Source organism: Gobius niger (genome assembly GCF_951799975.1).
Source record: "Gobius niger genome assembly, chromosome: 21".
Lineage (NCBI taxonomy): Eukaryota > Metazoa > Chordata > Actinopteri > Gobiiformes > Gobiidae > Gobius > Gobius niger.
Genome location: NC_136872.1, coordinates 9,238,429 through 9,260,894, shown reverse-complemented (window position 1 = coordinate 9,260,894; position 22,466 = coordinate 9,238,429). Strand labels below are relative to the sequence as shown.

At 42.0% G+C, this 22,466-nt stretch overlaps 6 protein-coding genes across 7 annotated transcripts; 3 read left to right on the top strand and 3 right to left on the bottom strand.

The window, feature by feature from the left end:
• Window positions 1-1,888: 1,888 nt before the first annotated feature.
• On the top strand, window positions 1,889-4,173 carry LOC306980983 (uncharacterized protein; the record flags this gene model as incomplete). Its single annotated transcript, XM_079580529.1, has 4 exons — window positions 1,889-1,975; window positions 2,051-2,145; window positions 2,414-2,581; window positions 2,701-4,173. The coding sequence occupies exons 1-4, from the start codon at window positions 1,894-1,896 to the stop codon at window positions 4,171-4,173; spliced, it is 1,818 nt and encodes a 605-aa protein (XP_079436655.1). The 5' UTR covers window positions 1,889-1,893.
• Window positions 4,174-5,273: 1,100 nt separating this feature from the next.
• On the top strand, window positions 5,274-6,908 carry LOC306980916 (E3 ubiquitin-protein ligase-like). Its single transcript, XM_079580457.1, has 5 exons — window positions 5,274-5,365; window positions 5,615-5,703; window positions 5,782-5,876; window positions 6,144-6,311; window positions 6,433-6,908. Exons 2-5 carry the CDS (start codon window positions 5,622-5,624, stop codon window positions 6,886-6,888), a joined length of 801 nt encoding a protein of 266 aa, XP_079436583.1. The 5' UTR covers window positions 5,274-5,365; window positions 5,615-5,621; the 3' UTR covers window positions 6,889-6,908.
• A 542-nt stretch (window positions 6,909-7,450) lies between these two features.
• LOC306980982 (uncharacterized protein) lies at window positions 7,451-9,351 on the bottom strand (the record flags this gene model as incomplete). The annotated part of the gene is made up of 9 exons (XM_079580528.1): window positions 9,221-9,351; window positions 9,037-9,124; window positions 8,792-8,901; window positions 8,623-8,693; window positions 8,437-8,562; window positions 8,272-8,367; window positions 8,052-8,180; window positions 7,855-7,980; window positions 7,451-7,498 (listed from the first exon to the last, which is right to left on the bottom strand). The coding sequence occupies exons 1-9, from the start codon at window positions 9,255-9,257 to the stop codon at window positions 7,451-7,453; spliced, it is 831 nt and encodes a 276-aa protein (XP_079436654.1). The 5' UTR covers window positions 9,258-9,351.
• A 1,561-nt stretch (window positions 9,352-10,912) lies between these two features.
• On the top strand, window positions 10,913-11,953 carry LOC306980981 (uncharacterized protein; the record flags this gene model as incomplete). The annotated part of the gene is made up of 4 exons (XM_079580527.1): window positions 10,913-11,151; window positions 11,301-11,456; window positions 11,542-11,872; window positions 11,946-11,953. Exons 1-4 carry the CDS (start codon window positions 11,005-11,007, stop codon window positions 11,951-11,953), a joined length of 642 nt encoding a protein of 213 aa, XP_079436653.1. The 5' UTR covers window positions 10,913-11,004.
• Window positions 11,954-12,141: 188 nt separating this feature from the next.
• On the bottom strand, window positions 12,142-16,560 carry cirop (ciliated left-right organizer metallopeptidase; the record flags this gene model as incomplete). The annotated part of the gene is made up of 14 exons (XM_079580525.1): window positions 12,142-12,349; window positions 12,435-12,535; window positions 13,085-13,204; window positions 13,277-13,378; window positions 13,471-13,567; window positions 13,636-13,702; window positions 13,942-14,125; window positions 14,234-14,370; window positions 14,446-14,533; window positions 14,599-14,724; window positions 14,800-14,949; window positions 15,020-15,071; window positions 16,061-16,154; window positions 16,227-16,560. 14 exons carry the CDS (start codon window positions 16,558-16,560, stop codon window positions 12,142-12,144), a joined length of 1,860 nt encoding a protein of 619 aa, XP_079436651.1.
• A 978-nt stretch (window positions 16,561-17,538) lies between these two features.
• On the bottom strand, window positions 17,539-22,022 carry lrp10 (low density lipoprotein receptor-related protein 10). Of its 2 annotated transcripts, none has more exons than XM_079580192.1 (10): window positions 21,980-22,022; window positions 21,228-21,369; window positions 21,074-21,106; window positions 20,859-21,003; window positions 20,577-20,767; window positions 19,943-20,505; window positions 19,373-19,809; window positions 19,011-19,205; window positions 18,793-18,922; window positions 17,539-18,709 (listed from the first exon to the last, which is right to left on the bottom strand). In XM_079580192.1, the coding sequence occupies exons 2-10, from the start codon at window positions 21,274-21,276 to the stop codon at window positions 18,077-18,079; spliced, it is 2,376 nt and encodes a 791-aa protein (XP_079436318.1). In that variant the 5' UTR covers window positions 21,277-21,369; window positions 21,980-22,022; the 3' UTR covers window positions 17,539-18,076. The 2 variants fall into 2 exon arrangements, with proteins under 2 accessions (XP_079436318.1, XP_079436319.1); XM_079580193.1 differs by having other exon boundaries at window positions 21,228-21,366; window positions 21,980-22,000.
• Window positions 22,023-22,466: the final 444 nt, after the last annotated feature.

Here is a 22,466-nt window from a genome sequence, read left to right as displayed (position 1 = left end):
ACAGGGGAACAGCGACATGTCTCTCAGCATTTCCATCTGGGTTTAGGAGAGTCCAGGCAAAACGATGTCCAAATTCATCCAGCTGCAAACAGACGTGATGCTGTTCAGCTCAGTCGTAGCTTTGCACCGACTCAAAGTAGTAGCTCAGTGCATGGAAATGGGACTAGACACTATTACGAGAGCGAGACTGAACACAGGATGAGAAGTGAGGAAAGGTCTGTCCCGTCTGGTGAATGGGACCGAGGGAGGCCAGGAAGTGAGAGATTTGGTCATATGATGCCAAAGGAAAGGCATAGTTTTCATGGACAGCACCAGAAATATCAATCTCAAGATTATCAATTGGAGAAGTTTAGAAGAGAAATGGAGAGACATGAACGAACAGAAAAGGAAAGAACAGACACACAAAACTACAACTATAAGGAGAAGAGCGGCATGCACTCACTTAGAGAAGTAGTTCACAGTCAACCTCCAGTGGAGAAGCCTCAACCATGTAGGACTCCTCAACAATGCTTAGAAACAGCAAAGCAGAAAAATATGCGAAGTTCCAGAGAGAGTCCACAGTCAGGTCGATCACAAAGACCAAGGAGTGGACATGGCGACGGTTTTACTACAGACAGAGCGATAGATGCTCCTGACCACAAATCAAAGGAGAAGAAAAGCACAAATTACTCACCACCATATGAAAGAAGTTTCAGAAAGCAGCCATATGGCAACACAAAGCCTGAGGAAGAAATCACACCAGATAGTTTAGATGAAGTTAATAATTTAACTCCTAAAAGTACAAGAAAGAGACAAGAAACTTTGAACCAGGTTAGAGCAGATGTGGTGCTTGATCCAAAAACCAAGAAGAAGAAGAAGACATTTTGGAATAAATTGTTCTACATACCATTGAAAAGGAAGAACTCCAAATGACTAGGCCGGCACACAATCAGATGTGAGGAGTGTTTTATGATTCTTCTTCTGCTGCTTTGGCTGATTTATTTTCTCGTTCAGTAGAAATATGTTGCACTAATTGTTGTATACTGTGTTATGATGCACTCTATTGTTATACAATCGATTTAAATGTATGTATAAAATAACTGCACTATTAAAATCATCAATGAAATGCTCCAACAAATTCCGTGTTGTGCCTTGAATAAATAAAATAAAAAATCATATTTGCTAATGATCTGTACATAAAAGAAACTCGTTAACTTTAAACGTGTCTCAAAATGGATCTTCATAATCCAGTCAGTCCCTTCTGGGTATTATACTTATGGGGGTGTCTATAAATAGGTTCGTTATTTATCCAATGCACCTAAAAAAACTTGATGGACTTTGCCTAAATAAATGACACAAAATGTTAAACGTGCTATATTTTTCACTTTTCTTCTTTGCGTGTTACTTCTTAAAATGAAGTTTCATGATTTTTTTGTAATGGCCTAATTTTATAGGGAAAATGTAGCAATGAACAACTCAAAAATAATAATTATATTGCTTTTCATTTAAGCACAGCTGGGGTTGGTTGTAGATTTAGTTGAACAGTTGTGAACAACAGCCTGTCTTACAATGTTCTTTCACTTTTGATATGCACCATAAGGGAAGCACCTGCTTTATCCCAAGAAGGACTTGAAGGATTGAGACTAAAAATACTTTCTCAGCGAGGATTCGGAATATAAACAATTGAAGAATTTGGGAGGTCAGATTAAGACATAGGCCTCAGGACAGTATTTATTTATATGACTGTATGTGAAGTTTTTTTTACTTATGTCTAATGTCAAATCGGGAATTCCCTTAATGTGATGAGTCATGTTTACAAAAACAGCCCAGCCTTTTCATAACCACCTGAGTACATTTCACCTGTTTATTCTTTCACTTTCCTATCAGTTGTTGATCCCTTCAGAAGGTAACAGAATGAGCGTCGCAGAGAAGAGCTTTGACCCTCTGGACCGCACTCTAACATTAGTGGACGCAAAGGACGACCTGGATCCTCTTTGTAAGTCTCATTTCTTTGATCGCCTCTAAATCTAATAGTTTGTGTTAAAACGTGCTTCTGCGTGTTGTTTTTCAGCGTGTGAGGATGGGGTCCTGAAGGTACAACTCTCCTGTGGGCACGTGGTATCTGCTGAATCCCTCACAGACTCCTGCCGGGTCCAGCTCGATGAGGTAGGACTAAAACAGATTTATAAAGCATTTACAAGGGTTTTGTTTTAAAAGCTCAGGGATGACACCTACAGGCAATGCTAGGTACTGGAAACCTTGAGTATGTTAGGGTTAGGCATCCACTATGTTAAATGATTTGTTCAGGACCTTTTATATCCCCCATATATCCTTCTATTACAATCAATACAGATTTTACATGACATTTATACTTCTTTTATTTATATTTGTACTATCAATTCCAAGTGTTTTTTTGTTTGTTTGTTTTTTGAAGGGTAATTACAAATTCAAATGCACCGTCTTTGTGGACGGTCGACTGTGCAACCAGCCCTTGCCGTACAGGGAGGTGCGCAGACTGGCTGATTTGACTGTGGAGGAGATGCAGTACTTTGAGGAGAACATCTCTCGTCTGGCTGCAGCCGACTACACTGATGTTCAGACGGTACGTTTTTATACCTGTGTTGGCATTTCTATATATATTTAATAACTAGATATTAAGACTATTTGTTCACCTTGTAGCACAGTTAAAGTTCATTTTTCTTGTGGTCTTGTGCGCTGCAGTGTCCCAAATGCAGGACGAGCATTGAGAGGCTGGACCTGAGTGACCTGTGTGTGGAGTGCAGCGTATGTTCAGCGGACCAGGGAGAGTCGTACCTCTTTTGTTGGCAGTGTCTCAAGCCCTGGACAGGTCCCGCCCCTCGCTCGGACCGCTGCGCCAACTCAGACTGCAGAAACTATGAGCTGCAGCTGCTCCAGACCTGCACACTCACCGCCCTCCCCCAGGTGTGTGGGGCAGACACCGTCCCCTCCATCCGGGCCTGTCCCACCTGCACCGAAGAAGAGGAGGAAGAAAATAATAAACCTGAGGCAACCAGAGCATCCTACAATTCAGCAATCCGAAACCACACTGATGAGGTTATTATTAAAAGGCCTGTAGAGACTGAGGAAACAAGTGAAAGGAATAAACAACTCAGACAAGACTCTGATAAAAGGGTGAAATGGAGAGGTAATTTTGTGAAGAAGGCAAGCAGGTCTAGGACACCACTGTCAAACATACAATGGGAACAGTCTGCACAGGCGGGGTATAGGTCACGCCAGGCCAGCCCAGTAAAGAACAAAGGGGAACAGCAACATGTCTCTCAGCATCTGGATCTTGGTTTAGGAGAGTCCAGGCAAAACGATGTTCAAGTTCATCTAGCTGCAAACAGACGCGATGCTGTTCAGCTCAGTCGTAGCTTTGCACCGACTCAAAGTAGTAGCTCAGTGCATGGAAATGGGACTAGACACTGTAACGTGAGCGAGACTGAACACAGGATGAGAAGTGAGGAAAGGTCTGTCCCGTCTGGTGAATGGGACCGAGGGAGGCCAGGAAGTGAGAGCTTTGGTCACATAATGCTGAAGGAAAGGCATAGTTTTCATGGACAGCACCAGAAATATCCATCTCAAGATTATCAATTGGAGAAGTTTAGAAGAGAAATGGAGAGACATGAACGAACAGAAAAGGAAAGAACAGACACACAAAACCACAACTATAAGGAGAAGAGCGGCATGAACTCACTTAGAGAAGTAGTTCACAGTCAACCTTCAGTGGAGAAGCCTCAGCCATATAGGACTCCTCAACAATGCTTAGAAACAGCAAAGCAGAAAAATATGCGAAGTTCCAGAGAGAGTCCACAGTCAGGTCGATCACAAAGACCAAGGAGTCGACATGACGACGGTTTTACTGCAGACAGAGCGATAGATGCTCCTGACCACAAATCAAAGGCGAAGAAAAGCACAAATTACTCACCACCATATGAAAGAAGTTTAAGAAAGCAGCCATATGGCAACACAAAGCCTGAGGAAGAAATCACGCCAGATAGTTTTGATGAAGTTGATAATTTAACTCCTAAAAGTACAAGAAAGGGACAAGAAACTTTGATGCAGCTTAGAGCAGAAATTGTGCTTGACACAAATGATCAAAAGACCAAGGAGAAGAAGAGCCCTTGGATGAAATGGGTCAGCAGGAGCATACCATTTAAAAGGAAGCTCTAGGCCTAAAAGCAATGACGAGGCCGACACACAGTCAGATGTGAGGAGTGTTTTATGATTCTTCTGCTGTTGCTTTGGTTGATTTATTTTCCCATTCAGTAGAAATAAGTTGCACTATTTGTTGTACTCTGTGTTCTGGGGCACATTAAGGTTATGTATTTGTAATTATCCATCTGTGTACTATCTATGTATAACTAAAATAACTGCACTAACATCAATAAAACAGTCCAAATCATCTCTTGTGCCTTGAATTTGAAGTTAATTTCTAAATTTAAAATCCAGGCAACCAAATGCACCTGTTGTAATGTTAAAATCGTCAAATTATTGTTACTCGTTGTCTTTAAATGTCCCTCAAAATGTTTTTTTGTTTTTTTTTACAATTGGCTTAGTTTAGTTTATTGTTTATTGAAACAGGGATAATGTACAAAACCAGTCATCTTTACAAAGAAGAGATGATTTGTACCAGATTTAGCAGAGTAGCTATTTTCCATCTTCCCTGGACAGGCAAGTGCACAAAACATAACAAATAATATAATCTCTGAATCTAATCCACAATAAAAATCACTATATAAAATACATTATATGCTTTTTCTAAACGTGTATACGAAAAAACTAAACATTCCTTACAATTTACAATTCATCAATGCTGACACGATTGATGGTCTAAAATGTACTTTTTCAGAGGCATACAAGGTTATTTTATTTTTCAATTATTGCACATATAAAATATGAAAATGCCCTCCTACATGTTTGTTAAGTCGTGGTGACAGTATTTATTTTCATCATGTATTATGTAAATGTACAAAAGAAACATCGATTTTTAAAACTTGATGGACTTTGCCTAAATAAATGCTGTGATGCAAAATGTTTAACGTGTTGTATTTTTCCCTTTTCTTCTTTGCATGTTACTTTTTATAATCAAGTTTCATGATCTTTACTTACAGTAATGAACAAGTGAAAAATAAATTTCCCCTGGCTTTTAAAAGCTTTTCAGTTATATGAAGTTGGGGTTGGTTTTGGATTCAGTTGACAGTGGTGAACAACATCCTGCTTTGCTTTCACTTTTGATATGCGCCACAAGAGAAACACGAGCACCTCCAACACGCAGCTTTATCCCAAGAAGGACTTTGTGATTGAGACTAAAAATACTTTCTCAGGGAGGATTTGAAGTATAAATAATTGAAGAGTTTAGGAGGTAAGATTAAGACATAGGCAGCTGTACACAGTATTTAACGATAGGATACATGTATCCAAATATTGCTGTATATGATGTTTTTTAATTATGGCTAATTTAATTTTAATTATGGCTCAAATCCCAAACCGGGAAGTCCCTTAAAGTGATGAGTCATGTTTACAGATACAGCCCAGCCTTATCACAACCACTTGAGTGCACTTCACCTGCTTATTCCTTCACTTCCCTGATTCGTTGTTGATTCCTCTGAAGTAACAGAATGAGCGTCGCAGAGAAGAGCTTTGACCCTCTGGACCGCACTCTAACATTAGTGGACGCAAAGGACGACCTGGATCCTTTTTGTAAGTCTTTTCATTTCTTTGATCGCCTCTAAATTCAATAGTTTGTGTTAAAACGTGCTTCTGCGTGTTGTTTTTCAGCGTGTGAGGATGGGGTCCTGAAGGCACAACTCTCCTGTGGGCACGTGGTATCTGCTGAATCCCTCACAGACTCCTGCCGGGTCCAGCTCGATGAGGTAGGACTAAAACAGATTTATAAAGCATTTACAAGGGTTTTGTTTAAAAAGCTCAGGGATGACACCTACAGGCAATGCTAGGTATTGGAAACCTTGAGTATGTCAGGGTCCACTATGTTACATGATTTGTTCAGGACCTTCAATATCCCCCATATATCCTTCTATTACAATCAATACAGATTTTACATGACATTTATACTGTTAATTCTTTTATTTATAATCATACTATCAATTCAAAATGTTTTTTTGTTTGTTTGTTTTTTGAAGGGTAATTACAAATTCAAATGCACCGTCTTTGTGGACGGTCGACTGTGCAACCAGCCCTTGCCGTACAGGGAGGTGCGCAGACTGGCTGATTTGACTGTGGAGGAGATGCAGTACTTTGAGGAGAACATCTCTCGTCTGGCTGCAGCCGACTACACTGATGTTCAGACGGTACGTTTTAATACCTGTGTTGGCATTTTCTATATATTTCATAACTAGATATTAAGACTATTTGTTCACCTTGTTGTAGCACAGTTAAAGTTCATTTTTCTTGTGGTCTTGTGCGCTGCAGTGTCCCAAATGCAGGACCAACATTGAGAGGATGGACCTGAGTGACCTGTGTGTGGAGTGCAGCGTATGTTCAGCGGACCAGGGAGAGTCGTACCTCTTTTGTTGGCAGTGTCTCAAGCCCTGGACAGGTCCCGCCCCTCGCTCGGACCGCTGCGCCAACTCAGACTGCAGAAACTATGAGCTGCAGCTGCTCCAGACCTGCACAGTCACCGACCTCCCCCAGGTGAGCGGGGCGGACGCCGTCCCCTCCATCCGGGCCTGTCCCACCTGCGGACAGAGAGTGGAGCACGATAAAACGGGCTGCAAGAACGTCATCTGTCCTCGCTGCCAGAAAGAGTTCTGCTTTGTGTGTCTGAAGCTCACTCCTGTGTGTCTGCAGACCAGCTCCTACTTCATCCCCTGCAGCGCCGGAGTGGCCCCCAGACAGACCTCCATCCCCGTGTGGCGCAGGACATGAGGGCAACTGTGCCACTGATATGAACCTCCACTTCTCTGTAGCACTGCCTTACTCTTCCTGCCGTCATGCTGTTGTTTATTGTGATATCATAAATATTAATCCACTTGTACATGTAGATACTTTACTTTGCAATAATTAGGTTTTCATATTTGGGCCTGTTTTACTTGTTACAAATACTTGAATGTTTCTGCTGATTGCCTGCCCAATTACAGAAATAAAAAAAAGACTGTGAATGAAGAAGTTTATTGATCTTGGTCTCATGTACAACAAATAAAGTACAAGTATTTTCACTAATTCTGATAACATGTTTATCAAACAGGCCAAATACAAAAGGAGGCAGACAGAACCTTGTTTATTTATTTTCCAAGACAAAGTCAAATAAACTGGATACAAGCAGTTATACAGAAAGGAAATACCTCAAGAAAAGGTAGGCCTACTTAAGAATAAACTTTATGGGCCTTAGATAAGCAGGCATCCACTGATAAGCTCCTTCATGTTTGTGTTAAACCCAGACTCAAGCCTAGCACTAATATGATCACTGCCAATAAACAGAAAATCAGGATCATATTTCTTTGCCAAGACGTGCAGGTGTTTCGGGATTGTGCAGTTCCTGGAAAAGAAGAAAGAACAGATAAGAAATCGTGTCAGCTCTATTAAGATTGTTAAGATTGTTTGTTACAGTTACCCGTATTATATTGCTCACCTGGGGGTATTGGAATAGCACACTGACCTCTAATGTCTTTTGGAGGTTTGGTTGTTACTTCTAAGTTCAAAGAAAGAAAGAAAGAAAGAAAGAAAATGTTGTTATAATGTATTCAAAATTGATTCAAAATGGTGTCGCTCTACCTCTATATGCGAGCAAATATGCCGTGTCAGACTGACGCCGCTTAGTTGATTTGTCTTCAACCTAAAAATAAAGATATTACTGATATGAAAACACACACATGTGAAGAAATGAGTACTTGCCTGTTGGACATGCTGATCGTTGAACTTGAACCAAGTTTGGCCGTCATTGGACAGAAGCGCTGTGTAGTGTCCACTTCGCAGGCTGCCCCAGTGGTCCACGATGCCGTAGAGGTCGTAACTCTTTTCCTACGGCCACAGGCTGCGTTACATGTTGTACACGTAACAGTGCAGGAGTGAAAGAGGAAGTGGCTTTGTACCTGTAACTGTAAAGTTGAGGGAAACTCCACAGTGCAGTTGGATTTGACATGTGACCCGGTGTTACGATCAAAGGCAAATCTTTTCAGCAAAAGAACCAGAACTTGAGGAGCAACATTCATCTTGCATGCCTACAAATGAACGTCATGAGTTTCAATTGATGGATTCGGGAATTACGAGGCCAAATTTAGAGAAAAAGAGAGTATTTAGTGTCATACGTACACGCTCCGCTTCAGTATTCCCATCACAATCCTCACAGAACACTTTGTTGTCACCAGTGAAACTTTTTTTCATGAATACCCTTTGAAGACCTCCCTCCTATGAAGATTTGATGAGATCACATACTGATACACTTTCCTGCTACTTATAATTACTCATAAGTCTCACCACACTGAAGACTCCGCTGTTTTGATCTTTCAGAGGCAGAGGTAGAGTCCAGAACGCATTTGTCTCCTCATTTATGATGTGGTTCTGGCGGCATTTGGTTGAGTAGGACAATTCTCCACGGAATAGCTTTTGAAGTGACCAACAAGTCAATATTGGGTTAGTTTTATTTTATGTGAATGTTCATACCTCTGATGCAGGCCGGCCGGTTCCACTTAAAATGTGCTCCAGGTATTCAGCGGCATCACATTGTTTATAAACTGTAACACAGTATAGAAAACTGTCATTTTAACTTCTATATTTAAAAAAATCAAAAACAAATGACTCAACCTGCTCAAATCATTGATCAGTGACTCACCATCTTCGATCTGAAAGTGCTTAGTGATGGCCTTAGTTTCACACGGTCCCTCCTTCAGATTGTCAAACAGTGTCTTTAACACCTGGTCAGTCTTGATGTTTGGTTTTAACCTTGAGCGGGAAAACATTCAATTCAATTACATTATAGTAGAATTCAAATACAGATGAGCGTAACTTAAAGACACCTGGTACATTTTAATATTTCATATGAGGCTACTTTGACGATGCAAATGCAACAACACAAACCTTTCATGAAAACCTGGGGTCATGAAGAGGAGTTGCAGGACAGAGTTGAGGTAACAAGTTGCTCCCTGGTTATTGAGGCCATGTAGAGCTTGCAATCAGAAATACATGGTTAACTTTACACAAGAGGTAACTGGCATCACACTGTAATACTGATGTAATGAAAACTGCAAATAACTTTACTTACTTTTGTGAAATATTCTTTTCTTTGAAGAGTTCTCCATCTTTGATCTCAGCCAATATCACTGAGATGAAATTATCAAGATAATAACGTGGCAGTCGTTTTCTACTTATAAAATTCCCAAAACATCTGCAGGCTTTCTTAAAGAGATCAAGTGATAAGTATGTAAATGTGTCTAACTCGTCTAACTTGTTTGTTTTTTTCATTCCGGTAACACTCACAGACAAGTTAGATAACATAATTAACAAAATATTCCCCCAAACCCACACAGTTGTACTTGGCAGCACTCACTCATCGACAGTCAGGTAAGTAACAATTCTTTTCAAGTTTCCTATATAAGCTTATATTACTCTCTGTATCAACCTTTTTATGTTGCTGTTGTTGAATAGACTTAAGTATGTAAACTCGACAATAGACCACAGCAAGCGTTGTGGTGGTAAAAGCATTTTATTATTGGTGTTAAGGCATAGGAGGAGCACAGTCAGATGCCGCCGTGCAGAATGAGCAGGGTCTGGATGGTGGAGAGGTGCTGGATGCCATAGTGAGCCAGAGTTTGTGATTCGTTGAGCTTTTCAGCACCAAAGACCAGTCTAAAGTCCTCCTCTAGACAGAGAGAATGTATTGTCTAATAACAGTATTTGTCTATAGGTAGTAGAGTAAAATAGTAAAAATTAAATAACATACTTATCTTCAGCTGGTCTTTAATTTTCTTTTTGAGATCCGACACAGTGAGAATTTTCAGCTCTTCTTTTTTCTGACACACATTAATAAGTTTTTCGTCCCCATCATGCAGGCAGATATTCAGCTGTACCACCATTTTAACGTGGAAGGTGGGCTGCTTTCCCAGAAGCGTGGAGAGTGGAAGAGAAGCTTTGTTTTGTAATGCCAAAAGCATCTGAACAAATACTTTGACATGGGCCAACACATGACACTTCCGAAGGACGGCCCCAAAAGCAGTACGTAAAAAAAAAAATCCCATGATATTTTTCTTCCTGTTGGCTGCTCCTCTGCACATCACTATGCTTCCATCTAATTCTATATATCTAAACTATTTGGATAAACTTAGTACAGAAATACTCAATCCTCGGACAGTGCGGGCCTTTCTGTTTGGAGATAACACTCCACTTCCGGGTCCAACTTTAGTCCTATTATTCACTGTAATGGGGTTTTGCTGATTTTAAGCTGCTGTAGAGTCGACTCTGCTGTAAGGCTCTTTTTAAACTTAAATTATGTTTATGTTATTTTTATGCCATACACATTATGAAGGCATATTCTGAAAACAAAAAATATTTAATAACATCAAAATAAAATATAAAATAATCTTCATTTTGCTAAGAGAAATGGTGAGCTATATTATTCCAATTAATTGTAAAACTGTTTTTGGCCTTTAATCTGTTGATATTTCAGCAGGAGATTCAGATAAAGCGTTTTTTGTGTTTCTCTATGGAGCTCTCAACAGCTTGAACCCGGAAGTAGCCTATGTCTAAGTGTGTAAGTGTGATGTCCCGCTTACAGGTTTCCAACCAGGTGATTCTGACCATTATCCTGGATCTACAGGCACTGCAGCCACTCACCTTAACCTTAACCTTAAACTTTGCTCCACCAGTATTAATATCATCACTTTAACGATAGACATACAACCTAAGCAACACTGTTGAAACATTTTCGCAGCTTTTTATATTTCTGATGATCCAACAATTGAGAAACGTTACAACTCCCTTGACCGCACTCTCATCTTCGTGGATGGAGAAGATGATATGGACTGTGAGTGACCTGAGAACAATGAAAACATGATCTTTTTGCTGTTATTTATATATTTCTGCCTTCATGTCTCAGTTCTATACATTGGTTACTCATCTCGGAGAGCGCGGATGTCTTGTGGCCACACTGTAACTCCCATGTCTCTCACGGACTGGTGTCAACAGCAGTTGGAAGAGGTTAGAATCGTTCAATCCAATGTCTATAACAACATTATGATTTAATATGTCCTTGTTTTATGCCTGGCAATGCAACAGATAAAGGCTAATACAATAAATAATAATTATACTAATACAATTAATTAATTATGATAAATTTTTCAACACAGGGTTCAACCAAATTTGCCTGTGGCCAAACAAAGTGTGACGCTGTGTGGAGCTATGAGGAGGTTTGTAAAATGGCTCTTCTAACGCCTGAAGAACAGAAGTCCTTTGAAAACCAGCTCTTCGCTAATGCAGCCAAACAAAAACTATATGTTAAATCAGTGAGTATTTATATTACACTAACTCTGTAGTTATGGTTTGCAGTTGTGGTCTATATTCAGGAGCTTGTTCTTGTTTCTGTTACAGTGTCCTGGCTGCAAGTGCCGCGTTATAAGAGACGATCCCAGTAACCTGTGCGTCATGTGCCCGAAGTGCACAGCCAATCACAAAAAGCCTTATAAATTCTGCTGGCAGTGCTTGAGGAAATGGAAAGGCCCAGTTCCATCTTCAGATCATTGTGAAAACGACAACTGCTGCAATGAACAACTTCAAATTCTGAAAAACTGCCCTGATATTGAGTTTGACCTTCATAGTTTGAAAAAGGTCAAAGGCTGCCCCTGTATTCGAGCCTGTCCCACATGTGGCAAACTACTGGAGCATAACACACAAAAGTGCAAATTCGTCGTCTGTGGCAGATGTAACACAAATTTCTGTTTTGTATGCTTAAAGTTATTTCCAAACTGTTCCAATTACTATTACATGTGTATCAGTGGAGTAACCCCCCGGCAGACCACAATACCAGTGTGGGCTGAGAGCAGGTGAACAACACTAATATAATGTAACAAACTCTACATTTTGACTGCTTCTGATGTGTACAGAATTATTGCAAATATGATGTGATGCAGAACAAAATAAAGGACAATATTGTTAAATGAGCTATGTGAAAGCATGATGTAATAAAGTTGACTAAGCATGAGGAAGTTCAAGTGTTTGATGCAGACTCTGTTGATCTTGGAGGCTGTGAATCCTGACCTTCCAGCAGCGACAGGACACAGTCACCAGTAGCACCAGCAGCACCAGCAGCACCAGGGAACCGGCTGAAGCAGCAATGACCAGAGCAGAGATCTTCCAGTGTGACCAAGACACTCCCTGGGTCTTTTCTTTATCGTGATTACTGGACAGAAACAGACAGGGTTAATATATAAACTTAAAAAAATAAAAATAAATGACAACCATGTAATTAAGTTATTTAGACTTGCCTTGTATCAAAAGACGAGAAATGAACATGTGGAAGTGGAGCAACATCAGGCAGACACAGCCTCCCGTCAGGACACCACACAAGCCCCTGATATCCTCTGATCTGAAAATGAATCAATTAAAGGGGGGGTGTTATGCAAAATTGACTTTTCAAGCTTTACATCATGTTATTATGTCATTCCCTCATTAAAAACATGCCCGAAGTGTTGCCTTGGCACATTCACGTATTTTTGAGTAATCTGTAAAAACTCTGATGGCGGCCATTTTAGGGATAGGTTTGCCTGAGTCCTCCTAGGAACGCCCCCACCTCCTGGAGACGCCTCCGAGCTTTCGTCACCAGCCGAGTAACCAACCACTGCTCCTCAGCAGAACCGCCTCCCCACTAATGCCACAGACAGTGTGTGGAGGGGGCGTGTCGGAAAGGGTCAGAGGTTCTTAAAGAGACAGAGGCCTATTTCAAGACATTCACTACAGCCATTTTGAGAGAGCAGTTTTATACAAGGCAGTAATTCTAGTTTACTGCATTTACAGACCAACAGAAGGTTTGGTCATTATTGTAGTGTGATATAGACTGGTGCTATGGGATTGAAAAAAGCATAATACCCCCTCTTTAAAAAATAGCTGAAATTGGACGCATAATCTTGCCACTTGCCTGGATAGCGCCTCCTGCTGGACAGTCCACCCACTCAGAGCTGTGCACGTGTATCTGGAACTTGTTTTGGCCTGTGCACCTGTGTTTGTAGCATCGACCTTCCACCGAACTCACATGATCCTGAGCACAACACACGCAAAAAACAAAACATTAGTTAATTAAAATCTTCAAAACCGCTCACTAAATATGTACACCGACCTGTTTAGTGAGGCTGGAGAAGAAGCATCGGCTTTCGATTCCAAAAATCTCATCTGGTGCGGCCTGTTGAGCGTTTTCTGTCTCCCAACACTCACTCTAGGGCAAAATAAAATAAAGACACTTAACATTTACTGAAAAGGATGTAAAATGTGTAAGTAAGCAACAAAATAATGTCTAATATCACTCACTCCATTTTGGATTGGTTTATACATGTGGCATCCATCCAGGTATCGATCAGACTGGCACTGCCCCTTGTGGAGATGAAGGTAATGACACCCAAAACCACTGAAAACAAATGCAGTGTTTCAGACTACTATAATTAAAGAATACTGAAGATGAGGCGTATGATGTACCGGCCAGAACAGAAGAAGGTGGAGTTGTGTTTGCAAGATGATGTTGAGCCGAACACAGATCCTTCGCCTGGAAGAAACTTACAATTACACATTATGCCATTCAGAGCAAATCCCTTGAATATATGTACAATGTTGATTATATTGTAGTCTGATACTGTACATATGTTATAGAAATGCAAACATTTATACTTTTTTTGTTTCTCTTTTCTATATTTAACATATTATTGTGTGGTAATTACAGTGGATTCCAACCAAATGGATTGAAACTTATAAAAAATGTCCCTGTTCATATGAAATCCCCTTTACCTTCTCCCCAGACCAGCCCCTGCGCCCGCTCCAGGTCAGCCCTGTACCAGCCCGTGTCCTGTAGCGCAGCCAGGGTCACCGCATCGATGCGTACAGTGGAGGGTTCCCCGAGCGCCGCTGCCATGATGGACCCCTGCATCACCCTGGACTCCCAGTGAGAGGACACCCCACTGGGACCGGCATCCTGAGGCAGAGGAAAGTGGAAGTAAGCGGTGTGTTTTCTGATCTAAAGCAGCACCTGCCCGCTGAAAAATGCATTTATACATTGAAGGGAAGGGCCATTATGTTGTACCATATTTTCGAGAGGCCCTCCTACATCTGTGTCGTTGGTCTGCAGGTGCTTCTGTAAGGCTGCGATCACAGACGGGCTGTAAATCCTCATCTGACCCGCAGCATCTGGGCGAATCATTTTGGCTCGAAGGGAACAACCTGCAGCGACAGCATCACATCTAAGAATACATTTAGCAACCCAGCATTTTGTAAATATAGACTTGAATGTATCACCGTGATGATGGGGGGCAGAACAGTCTCTCCAAGCACCGAACAGCGCCTTTGAGAATCCCAGTGCATGAAACAGCTCGTGGATGACGGTCTACGGATGAAGTAACAACGGTTAAAACTTTAACAAAAGAAAGGGTTCAAAGAATAATTTCATACCTGAACGATAGCATGATGGTCGTACGCAACTCCAGTCAGCCTTTCTCTGCAGATGACCACCACTCCAGCCAAGGGACGGCCATCGCTGTCAGTTTGGCAATGGACCGCATACGCCCGTACTTTTGGCTGTTTAAATTGCAATGATAAAATAATTAGGCGTTTGCGTGACTGCACTTGACGTTGCACTGACTGGTCGTTCACCTCTGCTCTGCACTTGTCAGTCGCCCGCACCTGGAGGTACAGCAGGAAGTCTGTGTCAGGGAGTCCAGCGCCCCGACTCCTCAGGACTGCCCTTCGACTGGAGTCTTTCTCTGGAAAAATGTCACACCCTTCCAAGTGCTCATCTGGGATCTAAGCAACCAACTATATGTATGAGGCGTGTCAAATATAGTTGGATTATTAAAACAACATATGTATTTACCGTCACATCAAGGCAGGTCTCACTCCTATAGTTCTTATTAGCTCGGCCGCACCTGCAGGAGGACAAAACTTTGTTTCTGTTTCTGAATAGAACCTTTCATTGTTTGTACACCCAGCAGCTGCGTGAGTGGTCAGCATGGCGCCTTTTCATTCCAACACAGTGGCCTCTATGGTGCCCAAAGATCAATTGGTTTTAAGAGTTTCTGGTAGGTTTGCTGTATGGAAAGTATGCGCAACCGTGGAGATGGTTCCATCAGCTGAGAAAACCTACCAGGAACCCTAACAACAACTGATTCTTGAGCTTTATAGAGGCCACTGTGATGGAGTAAAGTATTGGCATCATGCTGACATCCCTCCAGTCACTAAAAGGTCAAATACACATTAAAATCAATGTTCTTTTATTGCATAAAAATGCATTCAATATTTGACCCTTTAGTGACCCAGTGGCTGTATGAGTGGTTATTATGGTGCCTTTGTTTTATATCACAGTGGCCTCTAGGACCCTCTTGGATCACTTATTATTGAGAGTTTCTGGTAGGTTTTCACTGCTGACGGATCCTCTCAACAGAAAACCTACATAACAATTTATCCTGAAGCATGATAGAGGCCTTCTGTGATGGAAAGTAGAGGCGCTGTGCTAATAACACCTACAGCATTGAGTCACAAAAAGGTCAATTGCCCACAAATAGTTTTCATAAAATGTTCCATAATTCAACTGTTATAACTGCTGTATATCAGATAAAACTTTAATTTACAGACTGAATGTTTTAACCGGTATTCTTGCACACACTGTAAATATATTGCATCATTCAGGAACTAGCAAGAGCTGCTGTGAGGGAGACTGATGGAAACTTGTTGTGCGCCAACAACCACCACCACAACCACATCCCCCTGAGCAAATGTGCCCTCTAATTAAATGTTGTCTTTGTTACTTATGGGCTTTATTTGTTTTGTTTGTGTGTATGCATCAGCTCAAACTTATGTCAATAAAGTCTCTCAGTGCGTGATAACACATTAGAGAGCAGACCGAAATGCCACCCACCTGTTGAAGTTCACAGAGCTGGAATTCCTCCACAGAAACTTGCAGTATTTGTTGATGTCTCGCTTGAGTAGCAAAGGTCCGGTCACTCTGCTCACTGTTATTAAACCATAAATGTAACTATTTTATTTCCTTAAAAAAGTTACTGCACACATTTACCACTAGTCACCTGAGAGCAAAGATGACACTGTCCTGACCGCCTCCTCCACCGCCGCCTCCAGTCTCTGTTTTACAGGCCAAAATTGTGAATCACTGTCTTCTGGGAACCATGTCCTGATTCTGATTGGTAGGGGATTGACTGCACTTCTCCCTGAGTTGATTCGTGTCTGCTCTTGTCTGGCGTGGCTCTCATTGGGCAGAACTTGTGTGTGGAAAGGAGCAGCTCTGACTGGCCTTACGTGGGCTTGAACCTCGTCAGAGATACATTTTGGTCTGGAAACAGGAAGCTCAGCCCAGAGAAGCAATAACCACATGCACAGTGTCTGGGATTGAAGAACTGCCATGTTACAGCTACATCCTCTTCAACTGGGACAGATTATGATGAACTACAACAGAGCAACAAGTGACAAACCAGGGAAAACTATGTGAACTTATACAGCTATACCTCATATGGACTTTAGGAGAAAAAGAAAAGCTCGCCTCGAAATACAAAAGTAGAAATGTACTACCTTGGAGTCAGTCGGTGTAGTCTTGATCATGGCCTCCGCTGGAGTGAAGCTCTTCAGACAATTTGCTCTGAGTTTCTAAAGGGCATTAACATATAAAGAAACAAAGCAACAGTGACCGTGAAGACGCCTATTCATTGTGTATTCACACCCAAGACACCTCAACTTTTAAAAGTGCAAATGTTTAATCTCAGCCACATATTTACTTATATACAGTGAAGTTGACCCAAATAAATCATAAAAATCAAATTATTTTCTCTCATGTCATTTTTACAAATTTTCAATCTCTTCCATTAAACCTGATACATTCATAAAAGCAACATAAAAAAAACTATTTAAGAAAAATAAAAGAATACACACACACAATGTAAAATTTTACAAATGGCACATCACAATCTGCCGTGTCAAATGTGTCAGAAGGATTGGGGAAAGATGAACATCTAGTTTCCGTCTGTACGTCACACCGAAGCACACGGCCCGATTCAGGCACCAGTTAGATTGTCTTATTTTTTGAGACAGAATACCTACATTCATTATGGGAAGATGCACAAGAGCCGGTGTCTCAAAAATTATTGCCAACTTGTTGTGGAGACATACGTTTGTTTCATGAACTCAGTGGACGATGCATACGATGATCAGCCTGTTCTGGTGCGCGCTGTGCAGAGTGAATCTAAGACATTGATAAACCACATCTCCACTTCAGAAAAGGCTCCCCCAAAATCACAAACATGGACTTTCACGTTTTTAAGTTAAGACTAATGTTGAAAGTACATGACGTTTAAAAATTATGTTTTTGACTCATTAATTTCTAATGCTTTCGTTGCAGGGAAGACCGTACCTGAAGTGATAAACATGTGGTTTCTCAGATGATTCTACTGGAATCTAAAGGCACTTTCAATAGAAAAATAACATATTTGAACAGGGAGCTATTTTATGCAAAGAACATGAGTGAGAATGATAAAGACGTAGAGTGCTCTCCATCTAGAATACACCAAGGTCTGTGTAAGACAAAAATGCAGACCATTCCTGCCGCATCACTCACACAAAACATTTAAAAAATCAATGTTTAAAGTTAAATCACCAAGTTTGACAGTAATCCTGCCTTAATATCTGGAGAGGGAAGATTCTTCTGTGCAAAATATTACTTCAATGTGCAGCCTAGCATTAAGTGCACATCAATACTTACCAACATACACACAAAACATAGGTCAGCCATGCTGTATGTCTCTCAATGATAAAATACTTTCAACAATTTAAAGTAATTTAAAAGGCACCAGACTAGCACAACAAGGGTAAGGCTCACCCCTCCTATGCTTCAGTTCAAACAATTGTGGAAAGACAGAGCAGTTGATAATCAAGTGAGCATGGGCACGTCGTCCTCTGAGGTGGTGGAAGTGGTGTCCTCAGACAGTGGGATCAGCAGCACATCGTCATCCGAGGAGGACGAGGAGAAGGAAGGGGAGGCAGACAGAGGCAGGGAGGTGCTAGGAGACGCCCTGAACAGGGAGATGCTCAGGCCCAGTGTGTGGAAGATGGAGGCCAGAGAGGGGCTGCTGGGAGGGACAGTGACCGGAGGTCTGTCCGCAGAAGGGGCAGGCGGGGCGTATGGAGGGGGTGGAGGGGCGGGAGTACAGGCCAGTGAAGGAGGTGGCAGCGGAGGTGGAGGGGGCGGTGCTCCTTGTTGCTGTTCTGTTTGCACCAACAAGCCCAGTTTCTGAGGCACGGGCTGGTTAACTGCCACCACAGCTGAAGAGGAGCTGGTGGTTGAGGGTTGAACTGGTCCCTGTGAAGTGGGGGCTGCTTCTGTCTGGGGGGGCCCGGAGCTGGAGGCCTGGGATGGTCGGGAGGATGTTCTGGGAATTAGACCCCACCTCCTCATCCGCCGCACTGCCCGTCGGACAAACCGTGGCCGGCGTCTGCGATGTGGGGAGTTGGCTGCGTCCTGCCGAAGCAGCTGGAGGATTCCTCTCAAGGACAAAGAAGACGTCTACAGAAGACAAAAAGAAAGGGTCACAGGTTGTAACAAAGTGACTATCTTTTTATCCTTGGAGAATTGAGTTGTGTTCTGACCTCGTTGGGGTTTTCAGTGGGAAAGTCCTCTACTGGCGGAATTATGCCCTGGGCAATAAGTTGGCCATAGGAGGGAGGGGCCTGCTGCTGGATAAGCTCCGCCTCCAGGCGACTGATAGGCGCAAACATGCTGTGCGGGTGACATTACCATGTTAGATCACCTTGAACAGATTGAAGCATTTTAACTCAAATTCAAAAGGATGGGAGGAAACCTCTACCTGTACTCTCTGGTTCTAAGTGAATACAATTTGCAGGTACAGCCCATTGCTATAACCAGCAGAAGCCCACACACCAGGCTGCCAACAGTTGCAGCAGTGATGACCTTGCGAGGAAGGATGACTGTGCAGTTCATCTCATCAGTGCCGTCTTTACAGTCCACCTGACCATCACAGCGCCATGTCTCAAACACACACCTGCAGTGAGCACACATAAGCTTTCAATCATTTACACAATAATTACATAAAAATATGGCAATTTGACAAAACAAAAACTAGGCTGGTAAATAGAATACTCAGGTAAAAAACTATGACTAGGTTAAAAATGTCTGTGAATAAAAACCTGCTGATGCTTAGACACTGACCTATCACTGTCACAATGAAAGGTTCCAGGCTGACACACAGTGCAGTCCTTCTCATCGCTGCCATCAGCGCAGTAAAGCTGGTAGTTACATCTCTCAGTGACAGGGTAACACACAGGCCTGCCAGTAAAATGGCTTGATGCAACTGATCTCTGACCTGCGATACCACAGGCAAACTGACTGCGACTACAGCCCCTGCAGCCCTCCTCATCCCGGCCCGTTTCAGGACAGTCCCATTTGCCGTCACAGCGTTGCTCTTGTGTAAAGCATCCACCTGCCGCTCCACCACATCGGCCTTCCCATGGCGGACAGTAAGTCCCCACACGAAAGGTTGCATTAAAACCACTGCCCTCTGATCCTGGGATAGTCTCGTACGTCAGTGACAACACGCCAGTGTGAGATTCCACTTGGACTGACTTGTAATTAGAGTTGCTTGTGATCTGAAAAAGGAATATTGTAATTACTACTGGATGAAGTTCATTATACATTTTTAAAATCTCAACTCATAATGAAACGCTTTTTAAAAACCCATGAAAAATGTTTTTCTTAAATTTTGTACTTAAGGAAACATACTGTTTTGAGGACGTCTCCTTTGCCGTTTTCTCTGTTGTAGACAGTAAGCCTGTCCCCAGGGCCAAGTAAAAGCTGCTGGAGGTCCAGTCTGAGAGGCCTGGAGTCCTCAGGGTCCACTGTCCAGATACAAAAGAGCCGTGGGCCGCGAAGGATTGGGGGAGAGAATGTGCCATAGAAGGTCTGCAGAAGTCCCCCACATGGCCAGTCAATGGGGGTTGGAGTCACAGGCGAGTCCGTGTGACTGAGCAGTCGGTCCATCTCAAGCTCCTGTTCCTGTTTGAACAGAGCCCAAAGGTCGGACTCTGTGTCCTCCGCTGTTAAACCTACAGCGCTGTTCTTCTCCGTGTAAGCCTCCACATTGTTCTGCACATCGTTGTTTACTGCCGGCGTGTTGCTGTAAACGGTGGGTTCTGGGGTGTCCACTTCTGGTTCACAGTCCTGCTCATCACTTCCAAAACCAACACCTTCATCTAAACACTCGACTTGGCCATTACAGAGCCAAGAGAGGGGTATGCATCGCCCTCCCAGGCACTGAAAGGATGTGTCTGGACATACACCAGAATCTGAATGGAGAATATACAAATTTTAGATAAGGTAGGGCTATTAAAACTGCAAACCATCAAACATGTATTACCTCTGGCATAGTTTAAGCGGAATGATGAGACAGGAAATAAATGGGGGAGAAAATGGTGGATTATTGTAATGTTGCCACCAGGAAACTCCATCGGCTGCGGCATTTTGCCACAGAGAACCACTGGTTCTCCACCAGACGATGACTTGATTGACAGCCATTCCTTTCTGCACCGGACAGAAAACTGGGAAAAGCTAAAACAAATATAAAGGAGCAAAAATCAATTGGACAGTCATATTATGTTAATAATAATACTCAGCATCAATCTTTGTAAAGTGTTCGTACCTAAGTACAATGGGCTCTTTGTCCGAGCCCTTGATGACCCAGCAGTCATAGGTGGGGCCATATCTGTATGAGTAGCTATGATAGGCTGAACTTGTAATTTCACCAACTTGGTTGTCTGTAACTTGAACGTAGCGGCTGCAGTGTGCTAAAACAGAAAATTATAAAGAAATTAGCATCATCAGTAAGTACACCAGGACCTTTATATCACCACTTACCTGACGACAGAGTGGACTCAAAACAGCAGCACGCTGTAAAGAAACAATACCAAGTGAGTTCAGTGTGTAAATAACTGTTTATTACATTATTTCTTCATATAATCATCCATCCAAGTAAATTTAAGAAGCTCCATGAACTGATTTTTTTACTCACATAAAATGGAAAAGATCAGGACAACCAGGATGCTGCAAGCAGCTGACATTTTGGAAATGCTGCTTTACAATTTGTTCCAAGAAAAAAAAACTGCAGCAAGAAATGTCAAATAAGCTCCATTTTAGAAGGAAGACATCACCTGCTGAGAGATATTTGAGATGAAGACAACATGGTTTGAAGAGCTAAGAATAACTTTCCAAAGTGTTAATCAAAGCATACAGTTTTTACAAAACCTTTACAAAAATAGTTATATTCTGTTCTTAACGATATGCGATTACTGTGGTTGAGTAGGCGGATAATGGAAAACAATGAGGCTATTGTTTTCCAGACCATTTACTTCTCATTATTGTCTCAACATCAGTAGAAACTATTAACAATGGGCCCGCAATAAAAGAAAGAGGGTTAACGTAAGTCCGTACTTGTTAGAAACAGATACACTAACGTGGGAGTGCAATATAACATACAGATTCCGCATGTAGCACACGTTTTGGTCGGAGTCCGACATCGCGGAGCAGCTGCTTGCCTTCTTTAGTAACAAACAGTTCTTTCGACTAGCTTCCTGTCGAGCTAAAGGCTAGCGCTAATACCTCCACTTCTACCTACGATTTAATGGAAATGTTATACCGCGACAGCCTCTAAACATTAGCTCGGGGTCCTCATACGTTTCCAACAGAGGGACACAACGCGGAATACTCAAGTTAGGATCGATATAAACCCCAGAAAACCAGAAAAACTAAAGCGGAAAACGTTACCATCGGTGGCGTTTCGTGTTGACAAGTTCTGAGCTACTTCCGGGGACTGCGCCCGTGACGTCAGGAGGCCGGGCTCGTGACGACGGGTGAGATTTCGTCTCATTTTTTTCATTCATAAAACTTTTAAGTAACGAAACATTTACAGGACAGTAAAAGTACAAATAACCATCTATTGTTTGGATATCGTACCACACAAGACACGGGCCATTGTTAAATGTGTCACGGTATTATTACGTGTGTACACAAGATGCCGCTGTTGAGTCAAAAGGATGAAGTTTTACATGCCGTTAGATTGAGGACTACTACTTGGTGAAATCTTTTTTTTTTCTTAAATTTTGTCGATTGCTTTCTCAGTTTCTTGTAGCATAACTTGCACTGTTGATTAAAAAAAAAAAAAAAAAAAAAGAAAGAAGAAAAAAAAGGAGGGTGAATTAAGCTGTTAAATTAATAAGCATAATGCAATGTAACCCAATAAGTTACAGGCATG